A 17,718-nucleotide genomic window follows, 5' to 3' on the forward strand; every position below is an offset into this window, starting at 1 on the left:
TGAATAGAAAATCAAAGCTGTGAATTCGGAAAGGAATTCATATCATGAGGAATAAAACGATTCAGATTAAATTGGATTGTAAAAGACATTCCAATCATCAAATATAATAGGATTGCAGTTAGCTGGTTGTTATGAATAGAGTGACAAAAACATTGCTGTTTTGATCGGAGTAGATTACTATCATCAATTAATAACAGGCAGACTTAAACGTTTTAAAAATAAACTTATAGATTTTGAAACAATATTTGGATGATGCCTTCAAGGCCGGACTGATTCTAAAGGTAAATTGTTAAACATGGACATTATTGTTGACGATAAATTGATTTCAATACAGTTAAAGTAGTTTGGGGAATTGAACAAGGGAAGGAAATACTAAAATAGATAATGACATTTTAGAGAATTTTTAACAGTACTATCAAATTTAAAGAAAAGAGGTTACGAGGTTAAATTTCTTTGGAATGAAAATTCGTCTGAGTTAAAAACGAATTACTTAAATGCAGAAGCTCGCTTTAATAAACTGGTTAAAAGGCTGAGAAATGATCCACTGCTTCATCAGTAGTATCACTCAGTTATACAACAACAACATTTAAAAGTGGGTATAGCTGAAGAAATTAATCGATTTAATAGGTGGGGATGAAGACGAAAACGAAGCTAAACTCATACATTAAGATAGTAGATATATATTGAAGGCTGCTTGTTTTAACATGCGAAAATGGAAAACAAATTGTACGAATCTGCAGGAAGGTTTTGACGAATACGAAAATGGTGAAATCCAGAAAGTTCTGAAACAGAAGGTATTGGTATATAAATGGTATTACAAGGAAAATCTTTTGAAGATAGACTCACAAAATCTAACTAAACAAGCTCAAGGGTAAATAAAGCTAATGACAAAAAGAGAAAGTACTTAAAACCATTGAAAAGCTTTGCGATCCCATTGGATTTGTAAGTTCATTCACTATTACTGCAATCCCATTGGATTTGTAAGTTCATTCACTATTAGGGCAAAAATACTAATGCAGGAAATTTGGCAACTTGGGATAGATTGGGATGATCCGCTACCATTGGACTTTGAAAACAGAATGAAAAAGTGGTCTAATGAACTGTCAGCGATTCAGGATTTAAACATTCCGCGACATTACTCTCGAAATACAAGAAGTCTGAATTGAGAGATATCCAAATGCATTGCTTTACTGACGCGAGTCATAAGGCATATGGAGCTGTGATATACCTGCGATACGTCACGAAAGACAGTGAAATAGGAAGTAGTTTTGTCATTTCCAAAACCAGAGCAGCTCCACTGAAGAAGCTGTCCCTAGCAAGACTAGAGGTGATGGGGGCACTCATCGGAGCATGATTAGCCTCAAACGTGAAAGAACAGAGAAAAAGCTCCAGATGAATGTATATTTTTTGTCAGACCCTTCTATGACTTACATTGGACAACGGGAGATTTAAATAAAGGGAAGCCATTCAGCCAACATCGAGTAATGGAAATACGAGAGAAAACATCACCCGAGTACTGGAATTATTGCCCTGGAGATACCCCCCGGGGGTTGCCTCAGGAGAATTCCTGGGAAGTACTGGTTAGGATCTGTACCTAGGCAGTCTCAACCACGAGGGTATACAAACAGTCTTCATGAACTAGAACCCGAGTATTGTGCTCAGGTAGGTTCAGGCTTGGCAGGGACAGTACTGGTACTGTCGTGTCTGTTCCTTCGGCTGTGGTGGAGCTATATGGTTCGTAGATATAAGTGGCCTTCTCGATGGATGTTCAGCCCTCAGAGTCCCAGTGACGGGGACTGACATGGTAAGGCAGGGCACCAAGCGACGAACGGCGCTGAGGGAGTGGTGCCCCGAAGCAATGGTAGTCATAGCATTTTTTCTCATCATAGTGATTTTCTTCTTCTTCGTCCTGCCAAGCCTGTGAATAAACCCGGGCAGGGACTGTGGGGCCTGCGCCGTCACTGAGGGGTCCACCGTGGCTCGGATTTTTCAACCTTGTATGGCAGTTTCACTACTCCGGAACGAGGGTCCTGGTCATGGTGTTCTGCCCTGGAGATAAAAATCCGGCTCACCAGAGGAACGAAGACAAATTCCACGAAAGGAATAACGTTAGCTGAACTACGAAATAGTGACATGTGGTGACATGGATCTAAGTGGCTATTTCAGAGCATCGATTCGTGACCTAAACTTGCAGAATCAGTAGAAAATTTCAAAGATAATGAAGAGCTTGAACTTCAAAAGGGAGCTGTGGTGAACTCAACAGTTATAGGTGAAAATTCCGTTGAGAACGAATTCATTAAAAGGTATTCATCATTTAGCAAATTGATTAGATCTATTGCATGGTGTTTACGGTTTGTGAACAACTGTAGAACTAATCCACCATTAAGGACAGAAAGATTTTGAGTGCTTCCGAATTACAGAATGCAACAAAGGTGCTAGTCAAATGTGTACAACATTCTGAATTTCAACCTGAAATTAAGTTTCTGCAGTCGAAACGATCAGTTCCAAGTAATAGTAAGGTTTTATCCTTAAATGTATTTCTTCATGAAAATAAAACTTTTACAAGTTGGTGGGAGATTGAGTCTCTCCAATCTTTTAGAAGTCCAGAAACAGCAACTTCTTTTACCCCAAAGACATCATTTCACTGAATTACTCATTATTATCATAAAAAGATCTTTTCATTTGGGAGTTCAAACAACACTTTCTCTTATTAGACAATTATCCTGGATACCTTCCGAAGAAGATAGAATTAGACATATTATAAATAAATGCATTACTTGCTTTCGGACAAGAAACCAAACCACAAACCAAAATGATGGGAGACTTACCTAGAGGTAGAGTTGTAATAACTATACCATTCGAAAAAATAGGACTGAACTTTGCAGGTCCAGCTTAAGTACAAAGGCTATTCGTTTAGAAATAGTATCGGATATGTCTATTGAAGCATTTATAGCATGTCTTAGAAGGTTTATTGCCAGGCGATCCAAACCATCCATTGTTTCAAGTGATAATACTGCGAATTTCAAGAGAACAAAGAATATTCTTGATAAATTCCTTAGAATTTGTAGATCGGATCCTATTCAACGCTTTAGCTCCGAAGAAGGTAGAATATGGAAATTTATTCCTCCTTCTTCTCCGCATTTGGCGGAATATGGAAGGCTAATATAAAGTTAATGAAGATAATTTTGACAAAGGTCGCGAAAACAACAGTTTTAAATTTTGTAGGGTTTATATTTATTTTAACTAACATTTATTCTAAGTTTAAACTATCTTTCCTGTCAAGCCTTACTTTCCCCTGGAATTGCCAATGCCAGAGTATGTAAATTTTAGTAGAACGTGCAAAGTATTCAAAATTGTCAGCGGAAGTAATCTGAGTTAAATAGAAGGGAAACGAGTTCGAAAGTGTGCTTTCTTGCTTCACGAGCGTGGAGGTGGCTAGTTAGAAATTGAAGAACCACGCGTTTCGGCCTGTGTGCTTACCTCGGCAGATAGTTAAATCTTCCAACCTAATATTCAGAAGTTTGCTGAATTGTCAGCGGTATCTTAGAACGCGGTTAGGTTAGTTACGTTTTAGAGAGCCTCGTAGGTAGTCACTTGTTATTATTCATTTTTAGTTTCTTATTTTTATTTTACCGCCGGGTCGGCGTAGTTTGTGAGCGTCAAGAGCACGCATCTGTAATTTCTAAAGTTGAATAAAAAGGGATTTAAACCCTTCTCAAGACTTTGTGTAATTTCCAGTTCATAGCAGTCACCACTATTGTTGCGTGCAGGTTGGGAGCGCGCAACATTACAACTTTGAAGAGCTGTATACATTAATTACACAAATAGAAGCTTGTTTGAACTCTCAACCTCTGTCACCTATTTCCTCTGATTCAACGGATCATCAGCCTTTGACTCCAGGTCATTTCCTGATGGAAGCTCTACTTTTGTCGATACCAGAACCAAATTATTCTGTAGATTCTTTGTCCTTATCTTCTAATGGACCTTAATTCAAAAACTTAGAATTAGTTTCTGGAACCGTTGGAGCGGGGACTATCTTAATCATTTGCAGACCCATTCAAAATGGAATCAAGTGAAATCTAATCTCAAGGCAGGACAACTAGTCTTGTTATAAGGATAAAAAGAAGACACCCATGAAGTGGACACTAGCTCGCACTAGAGACCTTTCCTGGTCCAGATGGACTAGTAAGAGTCGTAGACCTCAGGACTTCAAATGGAATCTTTCGTCGAGCCGTCTGTAATATCAGTCCACTCCCATTTCCAAATGATGTTGGACAATCGTTTAACGGGGGCCGGGATCTTCCGGTTTGATTAGAAACCTTTCTCTGCCGATGTTCCGGTTTGATTAGAAACTTTTCTCTGCCTCGTAATGGCAACAGTCAGAACTTGACTTTCGATTCGTTTGAGGCAGCTTAAACGCTGCTGATGAGATGTAAAATTAGATTAGATTAATTTGTTTAGTATTTTAATAAATCCCTTTTAAAACTATATTGAGTACTTTGATCATAGAATCATAACTGAACCACCACTTATAGAAATTTGGATGTGGATTTATATTCATAGTTAAATACTCAGTTAGATGCGTAGCTAGCGCCATTTGTCTCTTAGATTGGTGTACATTAGTGCCTACAGCATCCATGATGGCACCCAGATACTTAAGTTGCCTGACTACTTGTATATTCATGTCTTGTAGACGGGCATAAGAGGTACGCTTGAGCATTTTGCCTGGAAATATTAGCATTACTATTGTTTGGGAGTCTGATTTGATTAGTTTGTGCTCATTTAACCAGTTAATGATTCTATCTAATACCTTTGCCGACAATAGAAAGATACTGAGATTTATGATATTGTCTGCCCCTGCGAGATGGAGTTCACAAAAACGAAGTTGACGGCTTTGAAATGACAAATTATCTTACCGAGATCTAGAGTCCGTAGTTCTGTCAGTGCATTACAGTAGCCATACTGCAAGTCATTTTAGTATTATGAAGACACACCATAAAATCTGTGAATATTTCTTCTAGGGCAAGACTAAAGCAGATGCAAAAACGGGGGTAAATCCTGTGATACACGTAGTGGGCGAAAAGAGCCGCATCACATGCACGAAAAGGATTACAGCGATGTGATGTAGAATTAGCGTTCGAAAGGATCGATCTGGATTTGTAAGCATAACAACTGCATTTTAGTTGTCGCAGCTTACTTTAACAGGTGGCCGAGATCTTATGCCATCCCTGTTAAAGTAGCGTCAACCGTTGCAGAAGTCTTAGTAGAAAAATAGTTTTCACGATTTAATAGGCCTCTTCTTATTCATTCTGATTAAGGATTAAAATTCATATCTGTCATATTTAAAGGAAAATGTAGAATTTTCGATAGGGAGAAGTCTCTCTCTCCTTCACATCCACAGTGAGATAGCATGACGGCGAAATTTAAATGAACAATATTGACTCATAATTCTCTGTTCGTATCCTGGATTGGAATCCTGGATTCTTATCCTGGAACCAGCAGGATTGAAATCAGAAAGTGTTCTTAATCCTGCTGGTGTATCAATATGTCATTGAAGACAGCACTGGGTGTACATCGCAAATGATTTTTGGCCGTAATCTTTGTCTGCTGTGTGACATGCTCTTCGCACTGCCGCCGGGCATGCCTTTTTCGCCTGAGCACTATCTAGAAGATCTGCAGATCGTTTAGAAGACATTCATCGCTTCGGCAGTGAATGCACTCAGCTCAACTTTCGGATGATGAAACTTTCGGGTGAGATGTGATACCAAGACGATGAAGAGCGAATTCAAAAAGGGAGATCTAGTCTGGTTGTGGAACCCTAAGCTTCATCGAGCTGCAAATATCAAAACTGGGATCAATTCATGTGATTAAGAAACTCGTGGTGCGTATTCAAGGAACTTCTTCTAAACCTAAAGTGCATAGCAATAGACTTACATCTTGTTTTGATAATGACGGTTAACTTCGCCAGTGTTGGATTATGTAAGGATAGTGTGATACAAATTTCTGTAAATGCTTAAATTCATTTGATTTTGACTTTTTGAAGGTATCCGACTCCTCAAGACAATGGCATCAACAGCATGTTCATTCGTCCAATAAGGCAAATAACTAAATGAATTACTAAAAAAAAGGAAAGAAATCTGAGGGGATTTAGATTTTAACGTCGCACCAAAGAGTTTGATATAGATTTTGTGCTCTTTTTGAACTCGCTCTTCATCTATCTGCTCTTGGATTCACTTCTGTTGACACAACATATTTTGACTGTTAACTTTAATATTAAACACCACCTTTTCACACTTATGCCTTATAAAATTCAGAAGCAAATCCCAAATTTTTTAAAAAAGCATACCTTTAAAATTCTCGAGTTTTAAACGTTGCCATATATATTTAGCCAAGAATAGCTGTTATTGTTCAACCTAAATTTTGTGCAAATCTCTTTTGTTGCCCGTTCCACTTTTCAAATAAATAGCTGCTGGCTCAGCCAGTCGCCTAATATAGTAACTATTAAAAAAGTATATAATACTTTTAATAATCCCATCTAATGTAACTTCGCTGGTCTAGCTGATAATTAATAAGAAAGATAAAGAACTGCATTTATTGCTCTTAAATAATTTCATTTGTTAATCGATAACAAGCAGATTAAATCTAAAGTAAAAATTTAATATCTGACATTTCGACAAATAGCAACAAACCGGAGAAGGGAAATTAAAAGTGTTTTTATATCAGATGTCTTTTTTTTTCCATCGGAGTAGAATGGTGCGACGTCCACGATTTAGTGCACACTGTTCCTGTCTACGTGCACACTATCCCTGTCGAATAAATAAAACTGCCGTTCCGAATTATGTCTGTTAAAAGAATGTTCGTTGCTAGAACTCCGTAAAATGTCCAAAAGAATATTCATAAAATGTTCCTTAGGCTAGGAGACGAAAATTCATAACTGAACAGTAAACATTCATAGAAGGCAAGCAAGACAAACTAATGTTACTATCCTTAAATAATATGCTCATTTAGAATTATCCTGCCTTTTTGCATTATTTAAATCATATGCATTGTAATCAAATGCATTAATGCATTTATTGTCAATTAAAAAAGATTTCCATAAATTTTCATTAAATTGTTTAGCCTAACTACTTCAGATTTGAACCGTGTTGAGCTATTCATGGATTTTGTTGCTCAACACTTATCGTGGAGTGTTGCAAATTTGATTCTCTAGTTGCTTCTCGGTGGCAGGACATAAATACGCCTAGACACGGCAAGTATATCATAACATAGGACGCAAAATGGTTTTGCAAACGAGTTGTTAGCATGTTGTTCAAGGCCATGTTGGAACTGTATAAGGCTGTTTCAAGCAAGCGGCTAGGCTAGGGGAAAGCGGCTAGCTTTACGCTTTCGAAATTTCTGAATAATAGGTGTAGTGTATGGTGTCCATCTGAAAGTATTAGCGAGGATCACCCCAAAAAAAGGAACTTGCTTATTCTACGCGAAAGTATTCCCATAAAAATGTAGATTCCAGTTTCTCTTTCTTCTCCTTTCGAACAGGTGACCTTCCAGGATTTATTTATATTTTGCCCTTGATTAGCCAAGCCGTAAGTGCGTTCATGTATGTGATTTTGTAAATGTTGCATGCTCTATCCCTAGAAATGTATCTTGTGCAAGAATCGCTGTATCATCGGCGTACATTGCTAGTGTGTTGTTTGGTGTCAGTGGAATGTGTTTCACATAAATGTTATATAACGTGCACCTGAGGAGAGAACCCCTTGCAATGAAGTCTTGAATAGCACGAAGTATAGAATGTGTATTAGAAATGCAAACTTGCAAAGTATCTACCAATTAGGTAGGATTTATTAATGCTTCTGATGTAACCAGGGAAACCGAAGCTGTGCATGTTGTACATAAGTGCGTCCAGCCAGACGCTACCAAAAGCTTTTGCTATATCTAGAAAGAGTCCTATAGTAGTGTTCTTATTCCGTATTTCATTTGAAATATACTCCCAAACTTTGCACCAGCGGTGTGAAGTAGAAAGCTCGCATCAGAAAGCAAACTGGTTAGGGAGAAGGATATTATTTTTGTTCATAAATGAATCAATTCTATCTAGTATTACAGCTTTAGAGATCTAACTTAAGGAAGCTGATAGACTAATTGGTCTCTAAGATTCTGGTGGAATTTTTAGCATAAGATTAACTCTGAAAAACAATGTTTATGATCTTGATTAGCATGAAAATCGACTTAAGTAGACGTTCTTTAAGGGCGGAAGTTTTTTAATCATCTCATTCTTGATTCTATTAATCCCAGGGATTTTTTGTCTCGAGGATTCTTAATACTGACAGTGAGACTGCAGTAATATTGTCTGTGACTGAGAATGTGGGGGTAGGAGAGGAAAACGGAAACTGAACGTTCTGCTGTTGCGTCAATGATATTGCTCGTGGAGAACTGAGACTCCATTTGCTGTGTTAAAAGTTCTGCTTTCTCAGTTTCGACTTAGTGGATCCTTTGGAGGTCTATAAGTGGTGGAATGGAGTTGTTGCATTTCTTATATCGAGACAGAGCTCTCCACGGAGAGTTGTGATCAGCTGAAAGAGAAACGATATAATTAGACCAGTCGAGTTTGGCTTGCTTATTTGTTTAGTTCGCTGATAGGTTTAGGTTAGGTTTAGGTTTTTAGTTCGCTGATATTTTCTTCCAGCTGCATTACGCTTTTTAATGAAGTCCATGAGGTCGAGTGGACATTTCGTTTACTCCCTGTTGATTTGCCAGCTGCATCCTTCTTATTTTTCGTCCTAGAGATAATATCATCTGCAAAAACTTTAATTAAACTTTAAATGTTATTAACCGAGTGTGTATCATTGGGATGATGTCTCTAGTGCTCTTTGGAGCTCTGGTGTATTTCAGCCTGTCAGTAATAAAGGCTGCTTTATCTGATGTGATATGGCAACTGATATCAAGGATAATCCTGACTGGATATATCGATATCTTTATAATTACTCAGAAAGCTTTAAGAATTATCAAACTTTTTTATATATATTTATCACATTATTTCTTAAAAAATAATACATGTCGATAACATTTGAAAAGTGAAACAGACAGAAAATTCAGGTTTGAGACTAATAGCACACCTGGTACCAATAATTTCGTAGACTTAATTTGGAATTCAAGCATTTGGAGTGACTTTGTAAGTTACTGGGAACAAAATCGCCTCTCTTTTATACGAAAAGATTTCTGATGCAAAGTTTAATTGCCTAGATCAGAATATTATAATTAACTGAAAGATTTAAGCTAGAGATTTCCTAAAAGGAAATTTTGGAAGTTTTAGAAACCTTTATGTAGCTTAATAACCATAATTTTAACAAAATTAAAAATAAAAAAGCCTTCTGTGATTATTGAAAATAATCTGGAACTAGATACCATTCAATACCCCTAATACTTTTATTTAATTCTGTACATTGTAAACGCTGCATTTAGATTTACTTTTATTTTCAGACTGTGGGCGTAATTTTCTAGAAACTACTCGTCGCATCCTCCACGGTACAAAGACAGTTGCAGGAGAATGGCCCTGGACGGTAGCTGTTGCGGCTGAAAGGAATGGTGCTCCTCTGTTAATTTGCGGGGGCGCTCTGTTAAATAGAAGAACAGTTCTAACAGCAGCCCACTGTTTGGATAGCTCAAGGCGATTCATTCTGTACTTCGGCAAATACTATCGCAGAAATAGTGAAGATGATCCTGAAGTTGTCAACAGAACGGTGAGTTAGTCCCCAATGAGTACGATATTAAAACCTTCCTCAGCAAATTCAAAGATGTAATACAAATATAACTTGAAACATTACTGACTACTGTTATACAAGGTCTTTATTTAGTATCATGAGTATCAAAATTTGCTTTCATACCTTGCATGTATAATGAATATTCTAAAAACTCTAAATCAAGCCAAGGAAATTTAAAGTGAGAAATTGTAAATGGCATGCTTAAAATATTTTTTGAGATTTTTTTTCACGTTTAGTTATAATATCGAGTTTTTCATTTGCATTTGTTCAGATCTTCAGAAGTTTAAAGTAACTTGAAGTGTGTTATTAGGTGAACTCTTTTGATTACAGCAGAATTCTTAATTCTCCATTTCATTTATTAATCTCGAATTCTTCTCCAAGATTCATGATTATAGGATAGCTAACTAATCTTGCTAACTGATTTGAAACGTAAAATTAATATCAGTTTAATCTTAATAGATAATGTTTACATAAAAATTTTCTATGGATTCTAGGAAGATTGGAACGGGTTCTTTTCTCCATCAGGCAAATCATTTCTTTTCGCCAGTAAAGAAGAAATTATGACAATCATAACGAGATCTTTCATTTGTGGTATTTCCTTTTCGTTGATCGTTTTTGCTGTTCTGGCTTAGATGTCCTGCCCAGCTTGAGAAAAGCGACAGAACAAATTAAAACTTGCAGAAGCAAATGAAGTTCGCAGTGTTGCATTTCCAAGTCCCCATCCCTAAGAAATGTCTGCATGGAACTATTTTAGTACAGCTCTTCCTAATGATAATCAAAGAACGAATTATTCATTGAACTCTGGTATATTTGATCAAAGAGACGTGGCTTCTTAATGTGCTTTGCCCAAAGCATTCATTACGAAGGTATTTTCACATACTCATCTTTTCACGAAACCATACGGACATGGAAACAGGAAAATTTGATTCACCCATTTAAGCACACCGTTTCTTTTTACAGTGGTTCTGTAGATGCTGTTTTTTGATCCAAGTATTACCTTTGCCATTAGTAAAATTGATTCAATTGGTTGAGGACCAAAGATATTTTCACATACTCCCATTTTCACGAAGCCATACGTATTTGGAAACAGGAAGAACATGGTTCATCCAGTTACGGGCACCGTTTCTTTTTGTAGCGGTCCTGTAGATGCTGTTCTTTCATCCAGGCATTACCTTTGTCATTAGTAAAATTGATTGAATGGGTTGAGGACCAAGATAATATAGTTTAATCGCAAGCTTCATCGGCGTACAATGTGTAGAGCTATAAAAGATAACATGAGCAATACCCAAAGTGAACTGCGATGTAACTGAATGTAAGCTTTTACTTTTTTTTTACAATTACTAACCTTGAGTCAATGCTCTTTTTAGCAACATTTATAGAAGCTTGCATTTTCTATGAGGCATCAATTTTTTTTTGTAATAGACATATTTCCAGTGCACAGTCGCTGCTGTTACCTGTGATACAGAAAAGACATTGCCCGTTCTAGTGTAGTGAGTTTTACCTTTCTGAGTGCTAAATATATGCCTGCAGCTCCATGTATGCGTCAAATGATGATATCGAGCATGATTACTTAAGATTCATAATACTTTTATACTTAGGATTCATAATGATTACTGTTGCATCTATTAACGGGATGAATCAACCATCCAAAACTAGAAGCTGCCTGTTACTTGGCCCTAGTTTATTTCAAACACATCCAACACATTATAAAAATTAATTAAGACTTCAAAAAGATACTTATTTAAATGAAAAATAAAATACATCAAAATGCAAACAAACGATTATTAATTTAATTAACTAAGAAGACTGCAACTGCAAATTAACTAAGAAGGATTTTGATCAACTAACAGAAGTAGTGAGAACATAAACAAAGAGTTTCTTCTTTTTTTACCCCAGCTTTAATTAAACTGAAACTGTAGGACTGACTGCAAAGGGAGACATTATTCATATTAAACTCAATTCATCATATGCCATCATGTTTAATTAGAATACGTCAACTAATCTGCTATAACAAAGCAAGACTATTGTAAACGTTTCAGCAAAAATTTTATATCATTGAGGTTATCATTACTATATGACATACAAACATTATTTGTAATTATAATAACAGTTATTAAAATATTTTTATAATATTTTATGTTTTTTCCGCATATAATATTATATTTTAATGCTATAATTTATTTTTTAATGTAGCACTTAATATAATTTTCTAAGTTTTAACCATGTAAATTCATTTCAACTAAATAAAGCGAGAATCCTATTTTTAATCTGTGTAGAGTACCCAAGTAATCATTCATCCTAACTACGATAATGAGACTTATGACTCGGACATTGCAGTTATAAGATTTAATCCCAGCATTGCTTTTACGGACAGAATCCAGCCTATCTGCCTTCCTACACCGGAAAGTACAGCAGCTAATTTAGTTAGTGGAAAAAGAGGATTTGTAAGTATTTTTCATTACGTATTTTTTCAGATACTGTAGTATTAATACAGAGGCTGGTCGCACATTTTTTAGACTATTTTGGTAAGCTATAATAAAACATCGTTTGCTGGAAAAGAAGTAATTGCAATTGTACTATGTTTTAAAAAGTCAAAATTATCGTCTGTGGCTTGAAAGTTTTGTTTTAATTCAAAATGGCGAATTTGACAAAGCAGTGGTTCGAAGGCTACATTTATCCTCTTTCCGAAGAGAAATATGCATACTCCGTTATCCAAAAACGATGTGAGAGTCATGGTTTTTCTGATATCTCGTCGATAGGTAATTAATATCATCAACAAGAAAGGAAAAAGCGTCAAATTGGAGCCTCAAGTGGGACAAAAATTCCAAACAAGTATCCAAGGAAAAAACGGACATCTTCGACTATTTTAAGGTACGTTTATTAAAGGTACGTTTTAATGTTAAAAGAAAATCCCCCTAGTCAAAGGACAGTTGCAAAATCATTAAAATGCTCGGTGTCCACTGTAAATAAAATGATAAACGTTGATTTAAATCTTAAGAAAGCGAAAAAACGCAATGTGCATCGTCTTCTTCCAAAGCATATCGCTCGACGCAGGACACGCTGCAGAATTCTGTATGAGAAACACTTATCCAAAGAAAAATGGAAAACAATTGTCACAATAGATGAAGCATGGGTGTATTTAAATGACTGTAACAAAAAAAAAAAAAAAAAAAAAAAAAAAAAAGGAGCCATTTATTATCATAAAAGGGGAGAAAAAAATTTAAGTACGTGGTTCAAAGAATCGAAAGAAAGGTTTTCTAAGGGATTCATGATTGTTGCTGGTTTTTCTTATAATGGCAAGTTAAAAATAAAGAGAGTGCAAAAAAATGTCAAGATTAACTCCAGATACTATCAGAAACATATTTTATCTCCAATTTTTCTGAATGAAATAACATCGCTTTACCCACTGTGAGACTCCATCAGGACAAAGCTAGCAGTCACACATCAAAATGCACTGTAAATTTCCGAAAAGAAATGGAACAAACAACTGGTATCAAGGCCATACCCTTCACTGATATCCCTACTTAATCTTCCGATGTGTCACCTATGGATTTTTGTGCTTTCGGACTTTTAAAAACTGCATTGTCCAAACGTTGTCCCCAAACCCTAACAGGACTCTAGAAAGCTGTTCGGGAGGAATGGGATAGAATACCTCTTCTGCCACTTCAAAAGGCATTATTATCCTGGAAATTGCGGTGTCGAAAGATAGTTCAGAATAAGGGATGTCAAATAGAACATTTAAAACACAAGAATTTTATGTAATTTAGTTTTGTGAATACAATATACATCGTCTAAAAAATTTGTGAACAGCCTCTGTATATATATATATATATATATAAAACGTGTGTTTAGCATGTAAATGTTATCCGATGAAATTCTTATAATTAGTATGCAAGATCTGATGAGATTATGTTGCATACAAAATGCAGTAAAATGTTACGTACAAGGCTGTTTAATGAATTCACATATAACATTTTAACTAATGAAACTAACAACTTATAACGATTTAAAGTAGACTTCAAATAATCATAATTTCAACGAGATTGGTGCAGCTTTTCACGTGGTCTTTGTTTCAATTAAGAAGGAGCAATTACGTGTCCAAAACAGAACGTTTCCCAATGGACATCGACGTACAAGATCTCCAGAATTAATATTATGAGTTTTTGTTCCGGGGAGGGTGTTGTTTTGTGATAATAAACTCCATTATTTTGCAATTAATAATACTGAAAATATCATTACCGATAAATGAAAATTTTGCTATTTTACTTATTTATTTGTTCACTTTTTACTTCCTTGTATTGTAATCGCGAAAAGTTTCAGGCAGCATATCCCAACGAAAATATCCATTTTGACCGCTGTCGAATGCAATTCAACGATTAAAAATTAAGACTCTATTTGAGTTGCGCGCGAATGTTTATATCAACTACTAATGGTACAATCAATCTAAATCATTATACAGGTGAAAGAGCACATTAGCAAACACACAAAATAGGACAAAGGATATACGCATAGTAACTCTTTAAAAATAGGGAAATTTTGGTGAAGTCAGAGCTCCGTGCGCATGCGCGACCGCGTGTGAGTGGCAATTTCGTCTGGTAGACAGTTGCGCGCAGACACTTGATGTGTTGTGGTATTTGCTGTATTTTATTTTATTTTGCCAAGCTAGTGGTATTGCGATTTATAGAAATTTGTCGAGTGTAGCAGATTCTGTACCAGCAGAATTCACTGTTAAGCAGCGTAAGAGAATTCAGGATCCAGAAGCAGGCGATATTTGTATGGTTGATGGATATTTGCATGATTGATGGATTTGTACGGTTGTTGTATGATTTGTATGGTTGATGGTTGATGGATAACTGTTAATGGACAGCCAAGATTTATCCTAGCATTCGTACATGTTTATCCAACTGTCAATTCATGAGATTTGAAAAAGTTCTTGTTTAGCGCATTGATGAAATATTCTATGACTACATTATTGATCAATGAAGAGTTTATTGTAGATGTAGATGTTCCTGTTATTATGATGAGAGATTTCAGTGTAGACGTCAAACAAACTGAAAAGGCATTTGATTTGATGAAACATCATTTTAATCTAAGTATGCTGCCAAGTAACTCTCTAAGTACACTTGGCAATTCATTTCTAGATTTAACATTGAGAGCAATAACTCTTTTTATTTACTATTAATTCCTTAAATTTCAAATTATCAAACTATCTTGTTTATATTTGATTCGTCTCACTGTTCAAAAAAATTAAACGTTGAAGCAAACGTCAAAAGATCTTTCTTGTTATATTTTGCTGCTTTGACATCAGACAGGAAAAGTAATCTTAAAAATAGAGTGTTCTGAAAGTAGTTTGCTGTAATTTGATTTTGTTAAAAATTAAGTAAGCTGCCATGTTTTTATTTTCAGGTGACAGGTTGGGGACTTACCGAAAAATTCCTTCCCTCTGATGAGCTTTTAATGGCTAATCTGCCCGTACTTTCCAATGATGCTTGTATGGACGCCTATGCAAATCAAAATCTTCCTGTACAGATCCGAAATGGCATGTTCTGCGCAGGATTCGAAGAAGGTCGTTCAAGTGTCTGTACAGGAGACAGTGGATCTCCAATGGTATTTTATGACGGAAGAAGCACAAGGTACATTATTGAAGGACTTGTGAGTTTCGGTGTAAGTGGACAATGCGGATTGCCTGGTAGATATACAGTATTCACAAGGGTTTCAGAGTTTTTACCCTGGATAATTAGACAGATGGCTTCTTAAAGAAAGCTATTACTAAGACTCAAACAAATTTCATATTCCTTGACACATGCGAGATATTATTTATGAGTAACTGTGTAAAATGGGCATTATTAATGTATAGAGCACAGATTATTCGTTCAAACTCATGCAGACATTTCTAATCATAAATAACATTTTAAATTATTATTACTATACTATATGCTATTTTAAAGATAACGATTAAATATACACTTAGTTGTATAGTATGTACTGTACGTAAGTCAATAACCATGTTAATCAAACAAGAAATCGAAGTTAATGATTAAAAAAATCATCTTCAGACTGATGTCATTTCGAGTGTGATGTATTATCTTAAACCAAATTATAAGTTAAAAAAAATCATTTATTTTTTCAGTCATACCTCTTCCGCAGCTTTAAATATTTCTTAACTATATTAACAGCTATAGCTTTTTTGATCAGAATTTGAATTGAACTCATTTTACAATTTAGTTTAATTCAAATTTAAGAATAGCACTTTTCGGCAGAGTTTATAAATTAATCATTTGATGTAATTTCAATAGTGCATGAAATATTTTTAACGTATAATTATAAATAATTTAATATGTAATTATGTATTTAAGTAACGGCTATGAATTTCTATTTCTTCTTTTTGTTACTACACAGAAAAGCCCCTTAAATTTTATTTGAAGAACAGTTTTTTAAATCTTTCTAGTCCTTTATTCGAATTTCGTATAAATACATATTTCAAAATATGTGATCATATTTATTTGAATATATAATTATTAATTATTAATGGTGTTATGATATGTGATTTTAATTATTTCACAATATGTGACCATACATATTTCATAATATGTGATCATATTTATTATAATATATAATTATTAATTATTAATGGTTCATGATATGTGATTTTAATTATTTCACAATATGTGATCATACCTATTTCATAATATGTGATCATTATTTCATAATATGTCATCAATATAATCTATAATATGTGATCATAATTATCAGAATACTTAGTGCTTTTGTATATTATTTATTGGATAATGATTAAACCTGTTACTAGTTTTTAGTTACGTGTTTTGTTAAACATTCATACATAATTCATAGTAAACAATATCAATTGTCTCTCGATTACACTTTCGTAATACAATAAAAAATCCTCTAGTGCTGAATAACGAACTTTGTCATTCGAAGTAAACTTATGTGATAAAAAAGTACGTTACATAATTTAATATTGTCACTATAATTAATATGTATATTGATTTATAAATTAAAGAACTAGTACACTTTTTTCTTCCAAATACAGTTTACCTATTCGATATCTCTAACATGGTTACCTCAAACGCACGGATAGCAATGTTCTTGCTTAGCCCGAAACTTTTGCAGCAATAAATAATTATAATAATAAAAAAAAGTTGTTATTTTGAACTTTATTCTGGATGTGAAGAAATTCCAGTAGTAACTAAGCAACTTTTTGTCAGAAGAGGGGACAAGTAAACGAGTTTTCAATCAGTAGAATTCAGTAATATCTACAGCTTCGAAATCAATATAATGTTTTTAAACTTGGTCTAAACACCATTTTCAATCTCTTCACGTTTCATATGATTTTAATCTTTACAATGAAATATAAGCTGAGGTCACACAATATATTCTTTTATGAGTCTCTTTCTGCATCAAAATTTATGATAAATGTAAGTCTGGTTAAAATATCTGGTTAAATTGTAGAAAAACCTTTTATTATTCACAGTATTGTTATTATTTCTAAAAGAGAAAAGAAAACAGCTTAAATGTAGAGTTCTTGTCTCGAAATACAGTTTCTTTGGTTAGAGGAGACACTTGAGACATTCAGATGACTCTAATAATGATTAGAAGGAGAGATTCAAAGTCTAGAAACACATATGTTTTAGAAAAAATTTAAGAGCATCTGAACACATATTTGTAAGCAGTTATGAAGAATGGAAACCAAATTCTTGAAGATTACTAGCGGTTATAATGTATTTCCGTGCTTGTAAGGTTTATCTTAAGTTTTTAACAAGTTATTTTAAGTTAAAACTACTTTCCTGTTCATCCTAATTTCAGCTTACAATTTATTACCAGAACGTGTGTTTAGAAGTCGGTAACACATTTTCATAGCTAATCGTAATTAAGACGGGACATATTATGATAGTGTATTACTGAAAGTCACAGATCTAATTTTAGCAGTTTGATGGTGTGACTA

At 34.7% G+C, this 17,718-nt stretch overlaps 1 protein-coding gene across 3 annotated transcripts in view; it reads left to right on the top strand.

Annotated features, from left to right (window-relative positions):
• The window catches only part of LOC118204575 (clotting factor C-like), an 88,397-nt gene extending 71,847 nt beyond the window's left edge, over positions 1–16,550 (top strand). The window contains exons 14-16 of one of the 3 annotated variants that reach the window (XM_085814557.1): positions 9,475–9,734; positions 12,032–12,199; positions 15,162–16,550. In XM_085814557.1, coding sequence (XP_085670683.1) covers positions 9,475–9,734; positions 12,032–12,199; positions 15,162–15,512 — 779 coding nt within the window. In that variant the 3' untranslated portion in view covers positions 15,513–16,550. The remainder of the gene's footprint in view (positions 1–9,474; positions 9,735–12,031; positions 12,200–15,161) is intronic. The other 2 variants (XM_085814555.1, XM_085814556.1) reach the window with 2 other exon arrangements.
• The last annotated feature ends 1,168 nt before the right edge of the window (positions 16,551–17,718 follow it).

This window comes from Stegodyphus dumicola, chromosome 4, assembly GCF_044657685.1.
Source record: "Stegodyphus dumicola isolate Sdum_Otavi_A_Nest chromosome 4, ASM4465768v1".
NCBI classification, from domain to species: domain Eukaryota; kingdom Metazoa; phylum Arthropoda; class Arachnida; order Araneae; family Eresidae; genus Stegodyphus; species Stegodyphus dumicola.